At 39.3% G+C, this 15,417-nt stretch overlaps 1 protein-coding gene across 1 annotated transcript; it reads left to right on the forward strand.

Moving 5' to 3' along the window:
• The first annotated feature begins 8,245 nt into the window (after positions 1 to 8,245).
• Positions 8,246 to 12,334, forward strand: LOC124871237 (interferon-induced protein 44-like). The gene is made up of 9 exons (XM_047370377.1): positions 8,246 to 8,351; positions 8,611 to 8,640; positions 8,818 to 8,838; positions 8,912 to 8,945; positions 10,167 to 10,368; positions 11,221 to 11,379; positions 11,493 to 11,661; positions 11,851 to 11,951; positions 12,024 to 12,334. Exons 1-9 carry the CDS (start codon positions 8,324 to 8,326, stop codon positions 12,183 to 12,185), a joined length of 906 nt encoding a protein of 301 aa, XP_047226333.1. The 5' UTR covers positions 8,246 to 8,323; the 3' UTR covers positions 12,186 to 12,334.
• The last annotated feature ends 3,083 nt before the right edge of the window (positions 12,335 to 15,417 follow it).

Genomic DNA, 15,417 nt, shown 5'->3' on the forward strand with positions numbered 1-15,417 from the left:
GGTGCAGAAGGTCTTGGTCTGCACACACATGTCCTCACAGAAACTGATGTATGATGTCACCACATCAGTTAGTTGGTTTAAGTCAGTGGCTGAGGTTTCAAAAACAGTCCAGTCTGTGCATTCAAAGCAGGCCTGTAGCATCTGCTTTGATTCCTCAGTCCACTTCTTAACAGTGTGAACCTTGGGTTTGGAAGCTCTTAGTTTCTGTCTGTAGGTTGGGATGAGGTGGATAAGAGAATGATACGAAAAACCCAGAGCAGCCCTGGTAACAGCATGATATGAGTCCTTTAAAGCTGTGTAACAATGGTCCAGTGTGTTTTTGTCTCTAAAATTCCCCCATGTCCCCTCCCGGGCTCCGTACCTTTCCCGGGCTCCGTACCTTTCCCCTCTACTGTGGCAAAGGCTCTTAAATCTTTACTGCACATGCAGCAAGTTTGTTGTTCAGATGAGACTTGACACGTGATGGTATTTTTCGTTTGATGAATGAAGAGATGCAGGACTGATTTAATCCAGAATCTGTCTTACAAGTGTCCCTTAATCACTGGTGAACTTGATTACAACTAATCACGTTTTACAAGCAGCAGACTGCGTGTTAAAACCGCTACATTCAACTCTCCTGAAGTTCGGTCATATTTGCGACTTTCCTGTCAGCTCTATGAGTTTAATAGATAAGTCCTTACTGCTGACTTTACGTTGCTAATCCAATTTTACCACGTCCAGTTCTCCACCTGCGTTTGTTCCCTCCATTCTGAACGCAGGTGGAAAACATCGATCAGCACTGTTGGCTTGTGGGTCGTGTGGTTCGTTTGACTCGCATTATAGTATCGGCTTCTTGGAAAAAAAAACTACACAATGGCGGCGTCGATCCAAGTTTTTTTTTTCTTAAAGTTTATAACAAAGTCTCAGTTTTACATTTCCAAGGACAATTGATCCTAGTTTGTTTTCCCTCCTATTGGTTAGCTCCCGTTCATTTTTTATCCTGTACCGTCCCAATCATGTGATCTTTACTGATGCTGTCTCTCGTCCCACGGGATTCCCGAAAAAATGTCAGCCTCTAGTCCAGAGCAGCCCCCCTAAGACAACAGGTCATGTTTTCCTTAGATATTACATAATGTTAAGGTTACATTTCAGCGATTCTTAAGCTGCAGCTTCAAAAGACACTGGGAAATGATCAAAGAATGCATGCAAGCTGTGGCAGAAACACATTTAGATGGAAAAGAAAGACAACAACTTAAAGAAAAGGTCAAGCAAATCGCCCTGCCTGCCACAAGCACAAGAGCAGACTTATTATACCAAAATGTTCTGACCTAGCTCGACTGTGCCATTCAAAGTGCGTTTAATATTGGTACATCTAGTGGATCACACTTTTCCGTTTAGCTGATGATTTAATGGGCATATAAATAATTGATCAGTAGTTGCAAAACAACTCTAGTGTTCATTAAAGGTTAAATACTAATAAAAGGACATATTTTTGTCAGTTTATTTAAAATGTCCGGACCTCAAAGTGTTTGGACGATGAAGGAAGTGGATCTCTTTGTGGTTTAGTTGGGGACCCCTGCTTTAGCAGAAATATGCACTTAAAATTAGTAAAGCTTACTTCATTAGATTCAAAAATTACAATATGGACCATAAACTGTTCTCAGGTTGTTAAATAATGCCTGTTGGCCAGATTGTCAGATTTCCTGTTACTCTTGATGTCTGTTAGTGTCTTCTGGTTTTCCTTTGCATTTCTCTCAAAGAGTTAATTGTGCCCATCTTGGCGTCAGCTGCACATTAACACCAATGTTATCTGTAACACTTAAAGGACGACGGGTTTGATTAAACCAGGCATGCTGTATTTTCCATCTCTTTCCGATACTTTCACAAAGTAAACATAGTTCATTTACATGGTGTTCCTACAATTTAATTTATCGATCGGTGGTGTGCCACAAATTGGGCATGTCCTCTTAGTGGACAGACAGCCCAAAATGGCTTATAATATGTTGATTAAGCAGCGGTGCTGAGAAATTAGGGTTTTATACATCTGTAAAAATGATTTAGATTTGTAATACATTTGTGGACAAACATTGTTATTAATATCATTCTGAGAGACACAAACAAAGAGAATGAGAGCTGACAAGTTAACATCAAGTTAATTACCATGTATCAATAGTATGCTGCAATGTAGTAATAAGTGGAGAATGCATGATGAGCAGGAAAGCCATGAGCTAATCTGAAGCAAACTGAACAAGAAATGGCACCCAGAAAGAGATGGTAATAGCTATTGACATAATTGCAATATCTTTGTCCACAAAATACAGTACTAGACGTTCTTGAGCAACAATGTGTTTAGCATAAACAAATTAATACCTAGAAATGTGTCAGAACTTCATCACTTGTGGTGTATCTCTGCTATAAATTTATTTTGTTCACTTCTAACAAATGACATTTAAATACGTCATAGTATTTTATGAGGCTAATTCATGTTAACTTCAACAAGGCTTTACTTGTGATTAAGACAGGAAAATACTCATGCTAAATACAACAGGAGTGTTTTAAAGAAATCATGCAAACAGGCAAAAACCTGGTCAGTATTTATAAGGGTTTATTGCTATAAAGTCACTGGTTTTCCATTGATTATTAAGAAGAATATTATAAGTTTCAAAATGTAATTTTAAAATAAAAAGTAAAGAAAAGCAGAATCAAAACAAACTTCTGAGTCAAAAGAAAGCAGAATGAATTATTCGAGTCTTAACTATGAAAAGTTACAGTTTACAGTTAATCACATTTATTCACCAGACTATAACTGAAATTTGAAGGTTTCTTTTGATTTGTAACATCAAAAATCCTTAATACCACATTTTTATGCATGATCAATTTATTGGTTCAGACTGGAATCAGAAAACTCATCTTTGATGTTCACTGTGTCATTATCCTCGAGATAGTTCTGACCCACATGCAGATGAAACACTCAGAAGAAACAGGTTTATAAAGAAGATTTATTTTCTTAAACAATGGTAAATGGTAAATGTGCAGGAACTGGTAAATCGCCAACTGTACAAAGAAAGAAAAAAACAGGTAATTCAATCTGAAAAGACTCACAAAGAAAGGGATGGCAATTAGAAACGTTTTAATGATGAGAAATTACATGGTTATTTCTTTGGCACTCGGACCTGGGAGGAAGACATGAATGCTGAGAATGACATGAGCTAAGATGATCATTTGTAAGGCTTAGATTTAAATATGTCTTCCCCCTGATCCGACACTGGTGGTGGATTGGCGGCCAGGGAGCGAGGAAGCCAGGAGTAGATGTGAAGGAAGATGGTGGAGGAGGGATGAGGTCAGCTGAAGGTCCTTTAAAAGCAAGGCATCGGAAGGTGATTGGATGGAGAATCAGATGGACAGGATGCTGATTGGAAGGCTGGGAGACACACAGAGAAGAAATTGGAAGGTGGAGGCGAGTCTTTCATTCTGAATTTTCGTTTAAACTCCATATCGAAATGCTATAGTTAACATGGACTAAATAAATCAAAACACTACACTAAACGTGATTAATGGAATATGATGAGAACCTTACTATGTTGGAGTAATCTAACCGCCAGGGGGGGTTGAGGAATTTGGAGTCTGAGTGTTCGGCACAGACGTTTCTCTGGTAAGGTTTGAGAGATCTGTGAGGGATAATGAGGAGTTCAGAATGGAGGTACTTGTGTTGGAGGGTGAACAGGTTACGCTTATGCCAAGGTTCAGATGACGGTGAAACAGGAAGCTGCCAGCTGGTTGTTGTCCAGACAAAGTAAACAGGAATATTGGATCTTAACCCACAAAATAGGAGACCTTTTTCCAGAAGTCAAAAATCCAAAACCGCAAGACAATGCTGAGAGCGAAATCAGGCATCAACAAGGGTTATCCAAAGGTACAGGTAAAACAACCTGCAAAGGAGCATAAAGCAAGGATTAGTTGTGGCTTGAGCGTGTACTACTGAAGGCAACACTCTGGCGCTAAAGTGCTGGCAGCCTCTTGTTTAAGTACACCTCCAAGCAATCAGCAGATTAGTCACACCTGTCACCCAGCACACCTGATAACTCCAGCACCATCTGAGAAGTGAACATAGTAAACAAAAGAAAAAGCACACACACACAAAACTCCAGATCCTGACACTGTTGATTTCTGCTTCTTCACTGTGAGACAAAACACAGCAAACTGAAAAGAACTGGAAAACCTTCTGTTTTATTTTCATTTCTCTCAGTGTTTGGAGCTTTGTGCTCATATTCAGGTGCATTCCAATGCTCCATATATGATAGACATGAAGGTGAGCGGCAAAGATTAAACTGTTGTCACCTTTAATTTCACTGCTCCGAGCTGTTTCTGTCACATTGATATGTTAGAACTGTACAAAGAAGGTGATGCAACTTCCCTGGACCCTGTTGGTGGACTAAAGACAGCTGTGTCCCAGTCCTCTGCTGCACCAGTGTCACCTCCTGCTGACAGTACCAGTGTTGCCCTGTTCGCCTCGGGTGCATCTATCTGAGGAGGTATCCAGACCATCCACTGGACATTGATGGTTGTTGTAAGTCCACACTGCAAGGCTGCTTAAAGGGTCTAACCTTCATTATTGTTCTATGCATTTAACTAAAGTTCAAAGAAATAACCCTGGACTCTTCCTTAATTTCCCAGTAATTAAAAATGTATTTACTTAGGGAAATACGGCCTTAGGAGACAAAATATTTTTGTGGCTTTCTCAAAGCAATTACTATGCCCAATGATCCCAAAACAACTAAAACAGGATCTGGTTCGAGAATGCATTTTTAATTTTAGACCACACCTTAGGCAGAGCTATGAACTAGTTTTGCCTCTGAAACATGACCTTTAACACAGAATTCAGATAAGCAGGGAAATCTATGAAGAACATCAAGCTGATTAGATTGGAGAAAGATTTTTAACAATGGGCAGTAAAAAGATAATTCATTAAAAAACAGATTGGGTTTGGTTAAGCGTATTCTAACTGTTAAATATATAGTTTGTTTACACTTAGTAGTATAATGAGTCATTGTTTTGTCTCTTTAATGGAGCCTCAAATGTAGAAATAAAAGCATTTCAACCTAAACGGAAACCTTATTTGGTGGAGTGAATGAGAGTTATAACAGCTTCATTACGCTAAAACACTTAATAAAGCTGTTATAACTTCATGCCTGTTTATGACTTCATAACAAATGTCTCACTACACATACCCATTCAATAAATTAGAATATATTCAAAGAGTCTATTTATTCCAGTAACTAAACTCACTAAGTGAATTATATAGATTAACAGACTGATGTTTTGTAGCCTTTATTTCTGTTAACTATGGTGATTTTGTTTTCCTTTAGACAGGTCACAAATAGTGGAAACAGTGAAGATTAAAAAATAAAATTAATGGGCTGTGTTCATAAATCCCTGCCATAATCCCTGCCATAAATTAGTTATCCAGACTGCAGGGACTGCTTTACTTTGTGTCACTCTGCAATAAAATAGAGCGCCTTGCAAAAGAATTTAAACTTTCTGAACTTTTCAAAAGTATTTTTGTGTTTGATCTGCAAACTTTGTTTTTTTGGGAATGTTATAAAGTGAACCAACACATTAGTGTTTACGTTACTAAACAGACTCCACATGTCTGAAGTTTAACTTCATTTTAAATGTCTCTGTTCTGTGAAGGTTTCAGAGGTTTGTTGGAGAACATTAAAAAACAAACAGTATCATGAAGACCAAGGAGCACCAAGGAAGAAAAATAACAACTATGGCAGACGTGACTCCATTTCTTTTCGATTTTCTTAAAAATATTGCGCTGTTAATATGCTGGCTCGGGTTGGAAAACAACTTAAAAATCGCAAGATACAGTCCAACATTCATTCATTCATCTTCTATACTATTTCTTCCTTAGCGGGCCATGGGGGAGCTGGTGCCTATTTCCAGCAGTCTATGGGCTAGAGGCAGAGTAGACCCTGGACAGGTCGCCAATCCATCGCAGGGCAACACAGAGACAAATAGGACAAACCATGCACACACTCATTCACACCTAAGGGCAATTTGGAGAGACCAATTAACCTAACAGTTATGTCTTTGCACTGTGGGAGGAAGCCGGAGTACCTGGTGAGTGGGGAGAAAATGCAACAGCCAGGAGTCGAACCCAGGACCTTCTTGCTGCAGGGCAACTTCCAACTGTGCCACATTTCCATCCATATCTACTTCTGCAAACACTAAGCACGCTTGGTACATGTGACGTCATTGCGTCGTCTACTGCGCATGTGGGTCACTTAAATTGTATGAATGCAGTTCACACAGGAGATCACTACAAGTCATATATATTTGGAAATGTGAATGACCACGCAAAAAAATAAATTTCACAAAACAATTGGATTGAGCATTAAGACCTGCAGTGTGAATGTGGCTTGAGTCATGACATAAGCCTTTGCAGGAGCATTCAAGTGGATGGCAGCTGTTTCATGAAACACATTGAAGGCTAACATTAATGACTGGAATTCGATGTGGACGGCTAAGGGTAGCCACTCTATCTCAACAAACAGATGGGTGCCATCTTTTAGGCTGACTGAAGAGCAGTCTGGACCATCTGTATAGGATTCACAACACAGGCTGGGAGACCAGTTAGGAAGGTGTTGCATTGTAGGAGCTGAGCGGTATGTTGAGTTAGGTATGACCTCATCTTTCTTACGTTTAACAATGCAGATAGGGTGTATAGTCTGTTTGGCTGGGAAGACAATCAGTTCAGTTTTAAAGATTTGGTCAGAGGTGATGGGCTTTCATCCACAACGATATGTCAGAGAGACAGTCCGAGATTTGTACTGAGACCACATGGTCATCAGGAGGAATGACATATAGAGCTGGGTATCGTCAGCGTAGCAGTGGTATGAGAAGCCATGTTTTCAGAGGATTTGGCCCATGGAGGTGATGCATGGAATGGTTTCCAAAGGTGATTTATTTAGACAAAGGTGGCAGTTCTATTTCAGTTTGTTGGAAAATAGCAAGCCTGTTCCACCACCTTGCTTAGATGTACGTGGAACGGGGGCGTATGTCTGATTGGTCAAAAGTGCAGCCAGGGTAACATTGTTTCCAGGCTAGATACAGTTCATCGTGAGAGCCAGGATGTAAAATGACAGGTGATTGGCATATGCAGTCTTGAAGTCTGCTTTGCTCACTGCTGATTGGCAGTTTCACAGTTCTATAGACGAGTGAGTGTCACAGAGTGAAGCGTGTTTTAGACAGTGGAGGTTTTGAAGGTTGCAGTGCCATTTGGTTGTGTGAAACCTTCTGCCTAAGCCGAAAACACTTTGTACATAAAATCCAGATAAATTGCAGTTATGGTTGTAATATGACAAACACATTTAACATGTATGAATATATTTGCAAAAATTGCAAATATGTTTAATTTGGGAAATATAAAATCAATGTTCTTTGGTTTAGCACTGGAGTCCAAATTAATCCCATCCTGACTAACCAAGTTTTTTAGATGCCCTTGTCCATAGACAACTACCTCTGTTTTGTGTAAATATAAAAACAGAAAGGCGTGTTAACTGATTGGATTTATCAAGCTTTACATAATCTAAACTATATTTGAATACAGGTACATCCCCAAAAAATTAGCATATTGCATAAAAGTGCAATATTTTGTGCCAGTCATCTCAGAAAGTGAAACACATATTATATAGAATAATTACATATAGAGTGATATATTCCAAGCCTTTGTTTCTTGTAATTTCGTTGATCATGGCTTACAGGTAAAGAAAACCCAATCTGTTTTTAAACATACCCGGGTTCTACTGTTGTTTTTCTTCGATTTGATTTGGCCAAACGTTTAAGTGATCACTGATCACGATCTTTCAGGATATTTTTCCAGCCACATTATGTCCTCGAAGACGATGGTTCCCTATTATCCATTGCATGCCAATGATTTGACCCTTCTTAAACAGACTGACATCTTTTCCACTACAAGAGGATGTGTTTTTCGACAAGGTTGTTTAAAAATGAGAAGCCACTCATTAAATAACTTATTGCCAGCTGAAAGATAATTAGTAATTATCCAACAGGAGGCTCGTACCTATTTGCTCAGTTAAATCCAGGTGGTGAATTTTTTTTGGCTAGATTATTTAGGTTTGTTCAACAAAATGGAAAGGTATCCCTTGCTGTGCTATAATTTCACTATGTGGAAAAACGAATCACCGCAGAACACAGAAAGTGAAAGGGAAAGTAAAGGCTTTATCAGAAGTCATGTGGTTGATCAGAGCAGCAGTCCTTATTTAAGAGAGGAGACAGTTGCTGTTGATTCATTTTGCAGCAGAGCAACAACAGCAAGATGTTCCGACGATTTAAGGAACTATTTGGTGAGTGCATTTTCCTTCAGATGACTTTGCTACATACCTACAGGAAAACAACCTTTGATAGCATTTTTATTATGAGCAGAAAGCATCTAATTTTTTCAGCAGATTCTAAGCAAAAGTTTCTGTTTTAGTCTCAACTGAGGAATTTATTCACCAGCAAACCCTGTAGAAACAAATCAGCAACATATTTTTTTGAACAGCCCATTTACCCTACAATGAGCATGATAATTTTTTTCTCTATTTCTTTTCCTTTTTTTAAAAGATGAACCTCAGAGAAACACGGAGCATCCTGGTAAGTTAAAGTCAAACTCAACCCTGCCTAATGCAGCAAATTTATTATCTTCTGCTGATGTTGCTGAAACTAATTCAAAGGAAAGTAAAGATTTTAAATCTTGTTTGTGTGAAAAAGATTTGATTGAAAACAAATCGTTCTGGACCACTTTAATCAATGTTTTTTTCTTTGATTAAGCTCAGGCAGCTGAGTCTCCAAGTGAGTGATTACATTTTGTTTCAGAAAATGTTTCAGTCATCTTTGCAGAATAATAATTAATGTTTCTGTTCAGCTCTGGATGAACCGTGGAGAGAACTATGCTGGGGGTGAGTTTACAGAAGCTCGTCAATAACTGTCTGTTTACTGCTGTTTGTTCGTCACTCTGCTCAAATGTTAAATTGGGACTTTAGAGCTCACTGGAACAAAACAAGCACTGAAGGAGTTAAAAGCTCTGAGTGGGCTCTTTGTGGGAGGTTTTGCTGGGTTAGCTGGGTTCTGGTCGGAGTTTGGCCCAAAGCTATAGTGAGTTGAGAAGAAATGGAGGAAGGAAGTGGATCGGGGAGGAAATGGCTGTGACTAAACTATGAAGCTGAGTCTGAAACAAAAAGATGTAAAACTCAAACAGCTGATTACTTTTTAAATTCATTACAGATGGACCATCATCACAAAGGGCGAAACCATTTCAAATAGTTTAGTTAAGAAACATATTACTGGGAGGGATTAAAAGTTCATAATAATAGGAAACGGATCACTGAGTGAAAAAATGAAAGTATGTGGTATATAACCAGATTGTTGCAGCAATTTTGTTGTTTGCATTTTTGTTTTTCAGTTGAATTTTTCAGGTTAAAGGTGAAAAGGTGGTCTCATTTACATGATAAAAAACAGGTATTTTAACAGTGGTGTTTGGACTCATTATTTTTGCTATAGGCAAACAGGAACAGAATGAATATGAAATTTATTCATAAAATGATCTCCCTGAAGATCTTTTTATGAACCAGTTCTGATCACAGCTGCTGATGAGATTTGTTCGGAACGTGTCTCTTAGTCAGGAACCTTCCTAAAGATAAGAGGCTACAGAATCAGAACCAAACACTGATGAAAATTTGCTGTTTTGCTACAATCTAGCACATTTACAATTTGTGTACAATTTGTATATGATTGTTTATTAATGTGTACTGTCCTGATCAACTAAATAAAGAAACAAAACAAAACACTCCTAAACAAAAACCTGCATCAGGAGTAACAGTAAGAGGGGTTCTGAGCAGGTCTGAAAACAGATGATGTGGCTGCAGGAGAACCAAGTTCTCTTACTCTGACAGTTTAGTTTAGCTTCTTATTCATCAGTTAACACTCAAACTGTTTAAATCTTTAAATGTTAGTGACACTTTAAGAAATACACTTCATCTAACTGATATGAATGTTTGTTTTATTTAATTCTTCTTCTGGTCTTTAGTTCTGAGTCTGGATCCTGTTGGACAGAATATTTTCTGTTGTGTCCTGTTCATTTTACGACCCAACTTACCAACTGATGTACTTTACGTTCTCAGAGAAAAACAGATGAATCTTCAGTATGTGCAGGAATACAAGCCTGAAAACAATGACATCCGGTACCTTCGAGTCCTCCTGTATGGACCCGTCGGAGCTGGGAAGTCCAGTTTCATCAACTCTGTCAGTAACGTTGTTCGAGGTCGGATGACGATTCCTGCTTTGGCCAGTGCGACCACCTCCGACAAAAGCTTCACTAAAAAGGTAAGAAAACTAAGATGTGTTAACGAAAAGTTTAGTGCCTTGCTTAAAATCCTCGGTTTATGACCCGATACTCTGCTCAGCTTGATGAAAAGTATTCACTCCCCCTCCTAATATGCAGCTGCTTCAACATTAATTCATGTCAGAGTTCAGGGCAGCAGGCTTGTGTAGTCTAAGAGGAGGCCACTCCATTATTTGAGTTCTGTCAACATGTCTGGGGAAGAATTACAACAGGCCTTACCTCCGTCCTTCCAAAGGAAGTCCTGTTTTCATGGAAATTACATTGAAGCTGTTACAATAGACTTCTCTTAGTTTGGTCTCTGGCCTGGTAAAAGTGAATTTTTCCATTACATATGCTACTGTTCATCTTCCAGAACCGAGTCAATGCTGCTGCATTATAAATAAAAAACTTTAAATACTGTATTACAGAACCAGAGCAGGTAAGACTGGATCCTCTCAGCTGTTGTTTGAACACTGAATCTGGATCATGTTCAGGTTTCTGTGTTCATAAAGTCTTTCTCCTCAGATAAACATCAGCTCTGACCTTCCTTCTGTTTTATGTATGTTGGTTCTGGTATTCTGACTTTAATGCACAGGTGTCAAACTCCAGTCCTGGAGGGCCGGTAGCCTGCAACATGTAGATGTCTCTTCTTCAATACACCTGAATCAAATAATTAGGTCATGAGCAGGACTCTGTACCATTTGACTGCATACTGAGGAGGAATTTTAGTCGGTTGGTTCAAGTGTGCTGGACCAGGGACAAATAAAAAACATTTAATGAATCAATCAGAAAAAATGAATGCATCAGTAACAAGAATTTTCTCTAATCAACATTTTTTTTCCTCTTTGTTTCAGTATGAAACTCATAAATTAATGAAAGGACGAGGAAGCTCCAAGACTTTTTATCCTGTGGTCTTCAATGACATCATGGGTCTGGAAGATGGGGACAGCCGTGGAGTTCATGCTGATGACATCAAGCTGGCTTTGAGAGGAAATGTTAAGGAGGGCCACAAGGTGCAACACCTGCTAAAACCACAAATCAATGAATTAATGTACCCCCTGATTTAAAGATCAGAGTTATGTTTGTTTGAAACACAGTTCATGCTGTGTTTTTTGCTCTTTTCCAGTTCAGCCCAGTTTCTCCACTAACTCAAGATGATCCAGGCTACAACCCGACCCCCTCTGCTGATGACAGAGTTCATGTGCTGGTCTGTGTGATGTCTGCCAACGCTCCACAGATTAAATCATCAGTTCTGGAGAAGATGAGTAAGATCAGAGAAACAGCCAGTGACCTGGGTGAGTTTACAGAGAATGGTCCCATCTGGACTACATACCAACAGAACAGATCTAAAATGAGGTCCAACATCAGTGTCTCTGGCTCCAACCTGAAGGAGACTTTATCTGCATTTACTGTCTCTCACTTTAACCTTTCAAACTGATAAAAACACAGGAATTATTTACTTGGGAGAGCTTCTTTTCCTGCAGGAATTCCTCAAATGGCCATGATGACGCACATCGATGAAGCCTGTGGCGAAACTCAGAAAAACCTGAAGAATGTGTACAAGAGCAAGCACCTGAGAAAAAAGGTGAGTTTCAGTTCATTTGTTCAGAGATATAACACAAAAACGTTGCAGACTGTGACTGGTTTTATTGTTCAGATGAAAGACTTCAGTGCAGCAGTGGGAATCCCAATGAACTGCATCTTTCCTGTGAAGAACTACAGCGAAGAAATCGACCTGAACGATGATGTTGATATTCTGATCCTGAGCGCCCTGAGGAAAATTATCGACTTTGGAGACGATTTCATCGAGAAGATTTAAGCTGAGTTTTAGAGGCAACCTTAAGGTGGAAGAAGTTCAGTTACATATACTGTATATTGGATACAGTTAAGGCTTCATTCGGTTGCTTTAAGCTAGGTCATTTTATATTTTGGAATCCTGCTTTGGAAATAAAGGCAATGCAGCATTTAGTGGAGTAAGCCTTCAGTTTTATTAAATTATTTCAACTTTGAATAAAACTTGATGTTACACTTTTAAGTGAAACTTATGGAAGGATAACAGTGCAAAAGAGCAAATGCAGCTCTTCCAACTTCAGATTTGCATGTGAAATTATGACAGAGGAAAAATGCACCCCTGCAGTAGGTAATATGTGTTAGAACAGTGCAAAGCACCTTTATTGACAGCATATGCTGTTAGCTGTATATTCACCTGATCTGCAAATAGCAATTAACATTAGAACAATGAAGCTTGTGTACAAACAAGAGGTCTCACTTTAAAGGAAAGTAACTGAAGGTGGGTAGAGCAGCATTACTTCAAAATGAAATGACTCAAGCAGAAGTAATAAGTGCAGTGCAGTAAAATTACTCCTACAAGTACTAATTTTTACATTAACTCAGGTACATTTACTCATGTAAATGTACCTGAGTTAATGTAAGTGGTGAATCCCCACCTTTGTGTGAATCAAAGGATTTAGACAGAACCAGACTCTGGGAGTGATAAATGAAGGTAGAGTTATGAACGTCTGCTTCACCTCTGTCCTCCTTCATGGCTGATTCCACCTCTGAACCAACACAGAAGGAGATCGGGCAGAAGACAATCTGAAGTTGCTTCCCTCCGGCGGTGCTTCCACCACGTGTAGACGTGGCCGTTTGTTGTTCTTCACTTTTTCCATGATCTCAACATCAGCCCCAAATGTTTCACCAGTAAGCACACAGCTGACCTTCACCACCATGTGGGGGAAACGTGGGGAAAACGGGAACAAGAAGCTGGAAAGATTTTGGTTTTCTGTCGAGATACAAATGAACGTCACAGAAGTCAGATATATATTTATATGTATACTTACCCTTGAGTGGAGTAGTACATTTATAAATTTATACTGCTGCCTTAATCTGTACACAGTTCAACTACAGAAAATATTAGATAAGTGAAGCCAAACCTGAATTTCACTGTTTCCACACAAAATGGCATTTGTGGACCTCATAACTGCCACCGAGTCAACAAGGAAACCCCTCACTCTAGGAGAGGAGGGCATTACTCCTCACCAGCAACCGAAGGCATTTTATTTCTAGAGAATTACTTCTCTACTGACAACAACCCAAACAGGTCTTGGGATGGCCTAATGGGTCGGGGACTTATGGGACCTAAGTGGCCCTATGGCCGTGACTGTTCTATGTGCAACCTTTAAGCCTTACACCCATGAACAGGACTGAAGATGCCTTCTAGATGAGAGGTGAAACATCTTCCAGAAATCAGAAGAAAGCTGGCTGCTCTATATTAAGACATAGAAATGGAGCAGCTACTGTAACTAAAAGGTTAAGTAATCCTGCTCTGTCCATTTTATACAACAACAGAGCAGCTGTCAGGTTCTCGCTAAACCATTGCAACCAGTGCAAAGATACAAATCTCTTCAATTATGTAAACCAAATAGTTCACAAATTTAAGTTTTCATTTGTTGGTATAATCATGTTTTTACACTACTAAATAATAAATACAATTCAATGATTCAGATAACTGTAATTAAATCATTAATGATCAGTCACTCCTGGCTGTTAGCCTCGTCTCAGCAGCAACTTAACAGAATCAATTACCATGGTAACTGAATGTTTTCCAATCAGGCATCAATTAAGGATGAATGTTCAGGATGTTGTAGCACCACCTGGAGGTTAACAGTAGAAACATTGAGTTTTGTTTCTGGTTTATAAAACCTGGAATGAAGCTCAGATTCAGCTGCACAGATGTTAGCGGCTTTGAGAGATTGCATGTTTTGCGTGTTCATGGGTGGTCTTTATCTACCCCTGCCTTCTCCCACCTGCATAACCGTGCATGTTAGGTTCACTGATCGCTCCAAATTGTTTGTTATACCCAGCTGCCCTGCAAAAAGCAAAAATGACATGGATATAACACAAACACTTGGATGATGCAGGTACAGCTGGTCTGGAAACAAATTCAGCTAAAAGCAGCAACAGAAACTCATTTTTAAGCAGAAAGATGAGGAAAACACAGGAAGCAGGAAAACACAGAGAGATGTTACCTGAAGACTCCATAGTCGTGATCTGTTCCCAGTTTTCATATCATGATTTTCTGCTGTTTTCCACTCAGACTTTATATAAAGCAGCTCCAACCTGCCAGGATCAGGTTACTTACAGTAAATTTCAGGCTTCTCTGCATCCTCAGCAGATACTTTCACTTTCAGTCTGACCTACAGGGTCTATCTCTTGGACTGCAGATGCCAAATATTTCCCAATTTTCACATCAATTTATCCTCTCACCCTATGAACCTGCAAGGATAGAGGTGATAGACGAATAGATTGCTTACGGACCAAAACACACAGGTCCTGTTTAAATCTAGTCGATTCATTCCTTTCTGATGCGTTATTTGCACCTTATGATCTGCTGTAAGGACTCAAAGCAAACTGGGGGGTTGAAGTCAACCCTTTAATAGTATACCCTGTGATCACTCTGGTGGAGGTTGAAAATCTGTAACGATTTCGAGCTGAAAGTATGAGACGGGACCATGGAAGAGTTTGAAGACTGCAGATCATTTTGCTCGGTCACCCTGAACCACCCTCATGGTTTTTTAACCGATATAGTCCTTCCAACAAAGGCTTGTCCATCTAAACTGACAGGCCAGGTAAAGAAAGTATTAAACAAAGAAGCAGCTAAGAGGGCAATGGTAACACTGGAGGAGCTGCAGAGATCCACTACAATTGTCCACTCCAAAAACAAAACACAGTTCAGGTTATCCTTCAGCTAAACCTGTGAAAAACTATTTTAATCTTAAACTGAAGTCAGTTTCTGCTGATAAACTTGTTGTGCTTCTATTGGGTTTACTCAGCTAATCCTCTGTGCTTCAGAACAGATCCCTGTTGTTCTGTGAAATGGTTTAATCTTTGAGACTTTTCACTGATTAAATGAAGAAACCTCAAAATAAACCAAAAATTGGAAGAAAAAAAAAAAACTTTATGCCTCATTCTGAACCTCCAGGACATGCCTGAAATCCAACAGCAGAAAGGGGGCGCTACTCCAACGCCAGTAAAAAGAAAAAAAGCTCAAA

This window comes from Girardinichthys multiradiatus, chromosome 7 (assembly GCF_021462225.1).
Source record: "Girardinichthys multiradiatus isolate DD_20200921_A chromosome 7, DD_fGirMul_XY1, whole genome shotgun sequence".
In the NCBI taxonomy this organism is placed as follows: Eukaryota; Metazoa; Chordata; class Actinopteri; order Cyprinodontiformes; family Goodeidae; genus Girardinichthys; species Girardinichthys multiradiatus.

Bases quoted from the DNA above. Each gene is read 5' to 3' on its own strand.
- LOC124871237 (XM_047370377.1), top strand. From the start codon at position 8,324: ATGTTCCGACGATTTAAGGAACTATTTG. The intron at 11,380-11,492 runs GTGCAACACCTG...GCTCTTTTCCAG, and splicing joins ATGTTAAGGAGGGCCACAAG to TTCAGCCCAGTTTCTCCACT. The intron at 11,952-12,023 runs GTGAGTTTCAGT...TTTATTGTTCAG, and splicing joins GCAAGCACCTGAGAAAAAAG to ATGAAAGACTTCAGTGCAGC.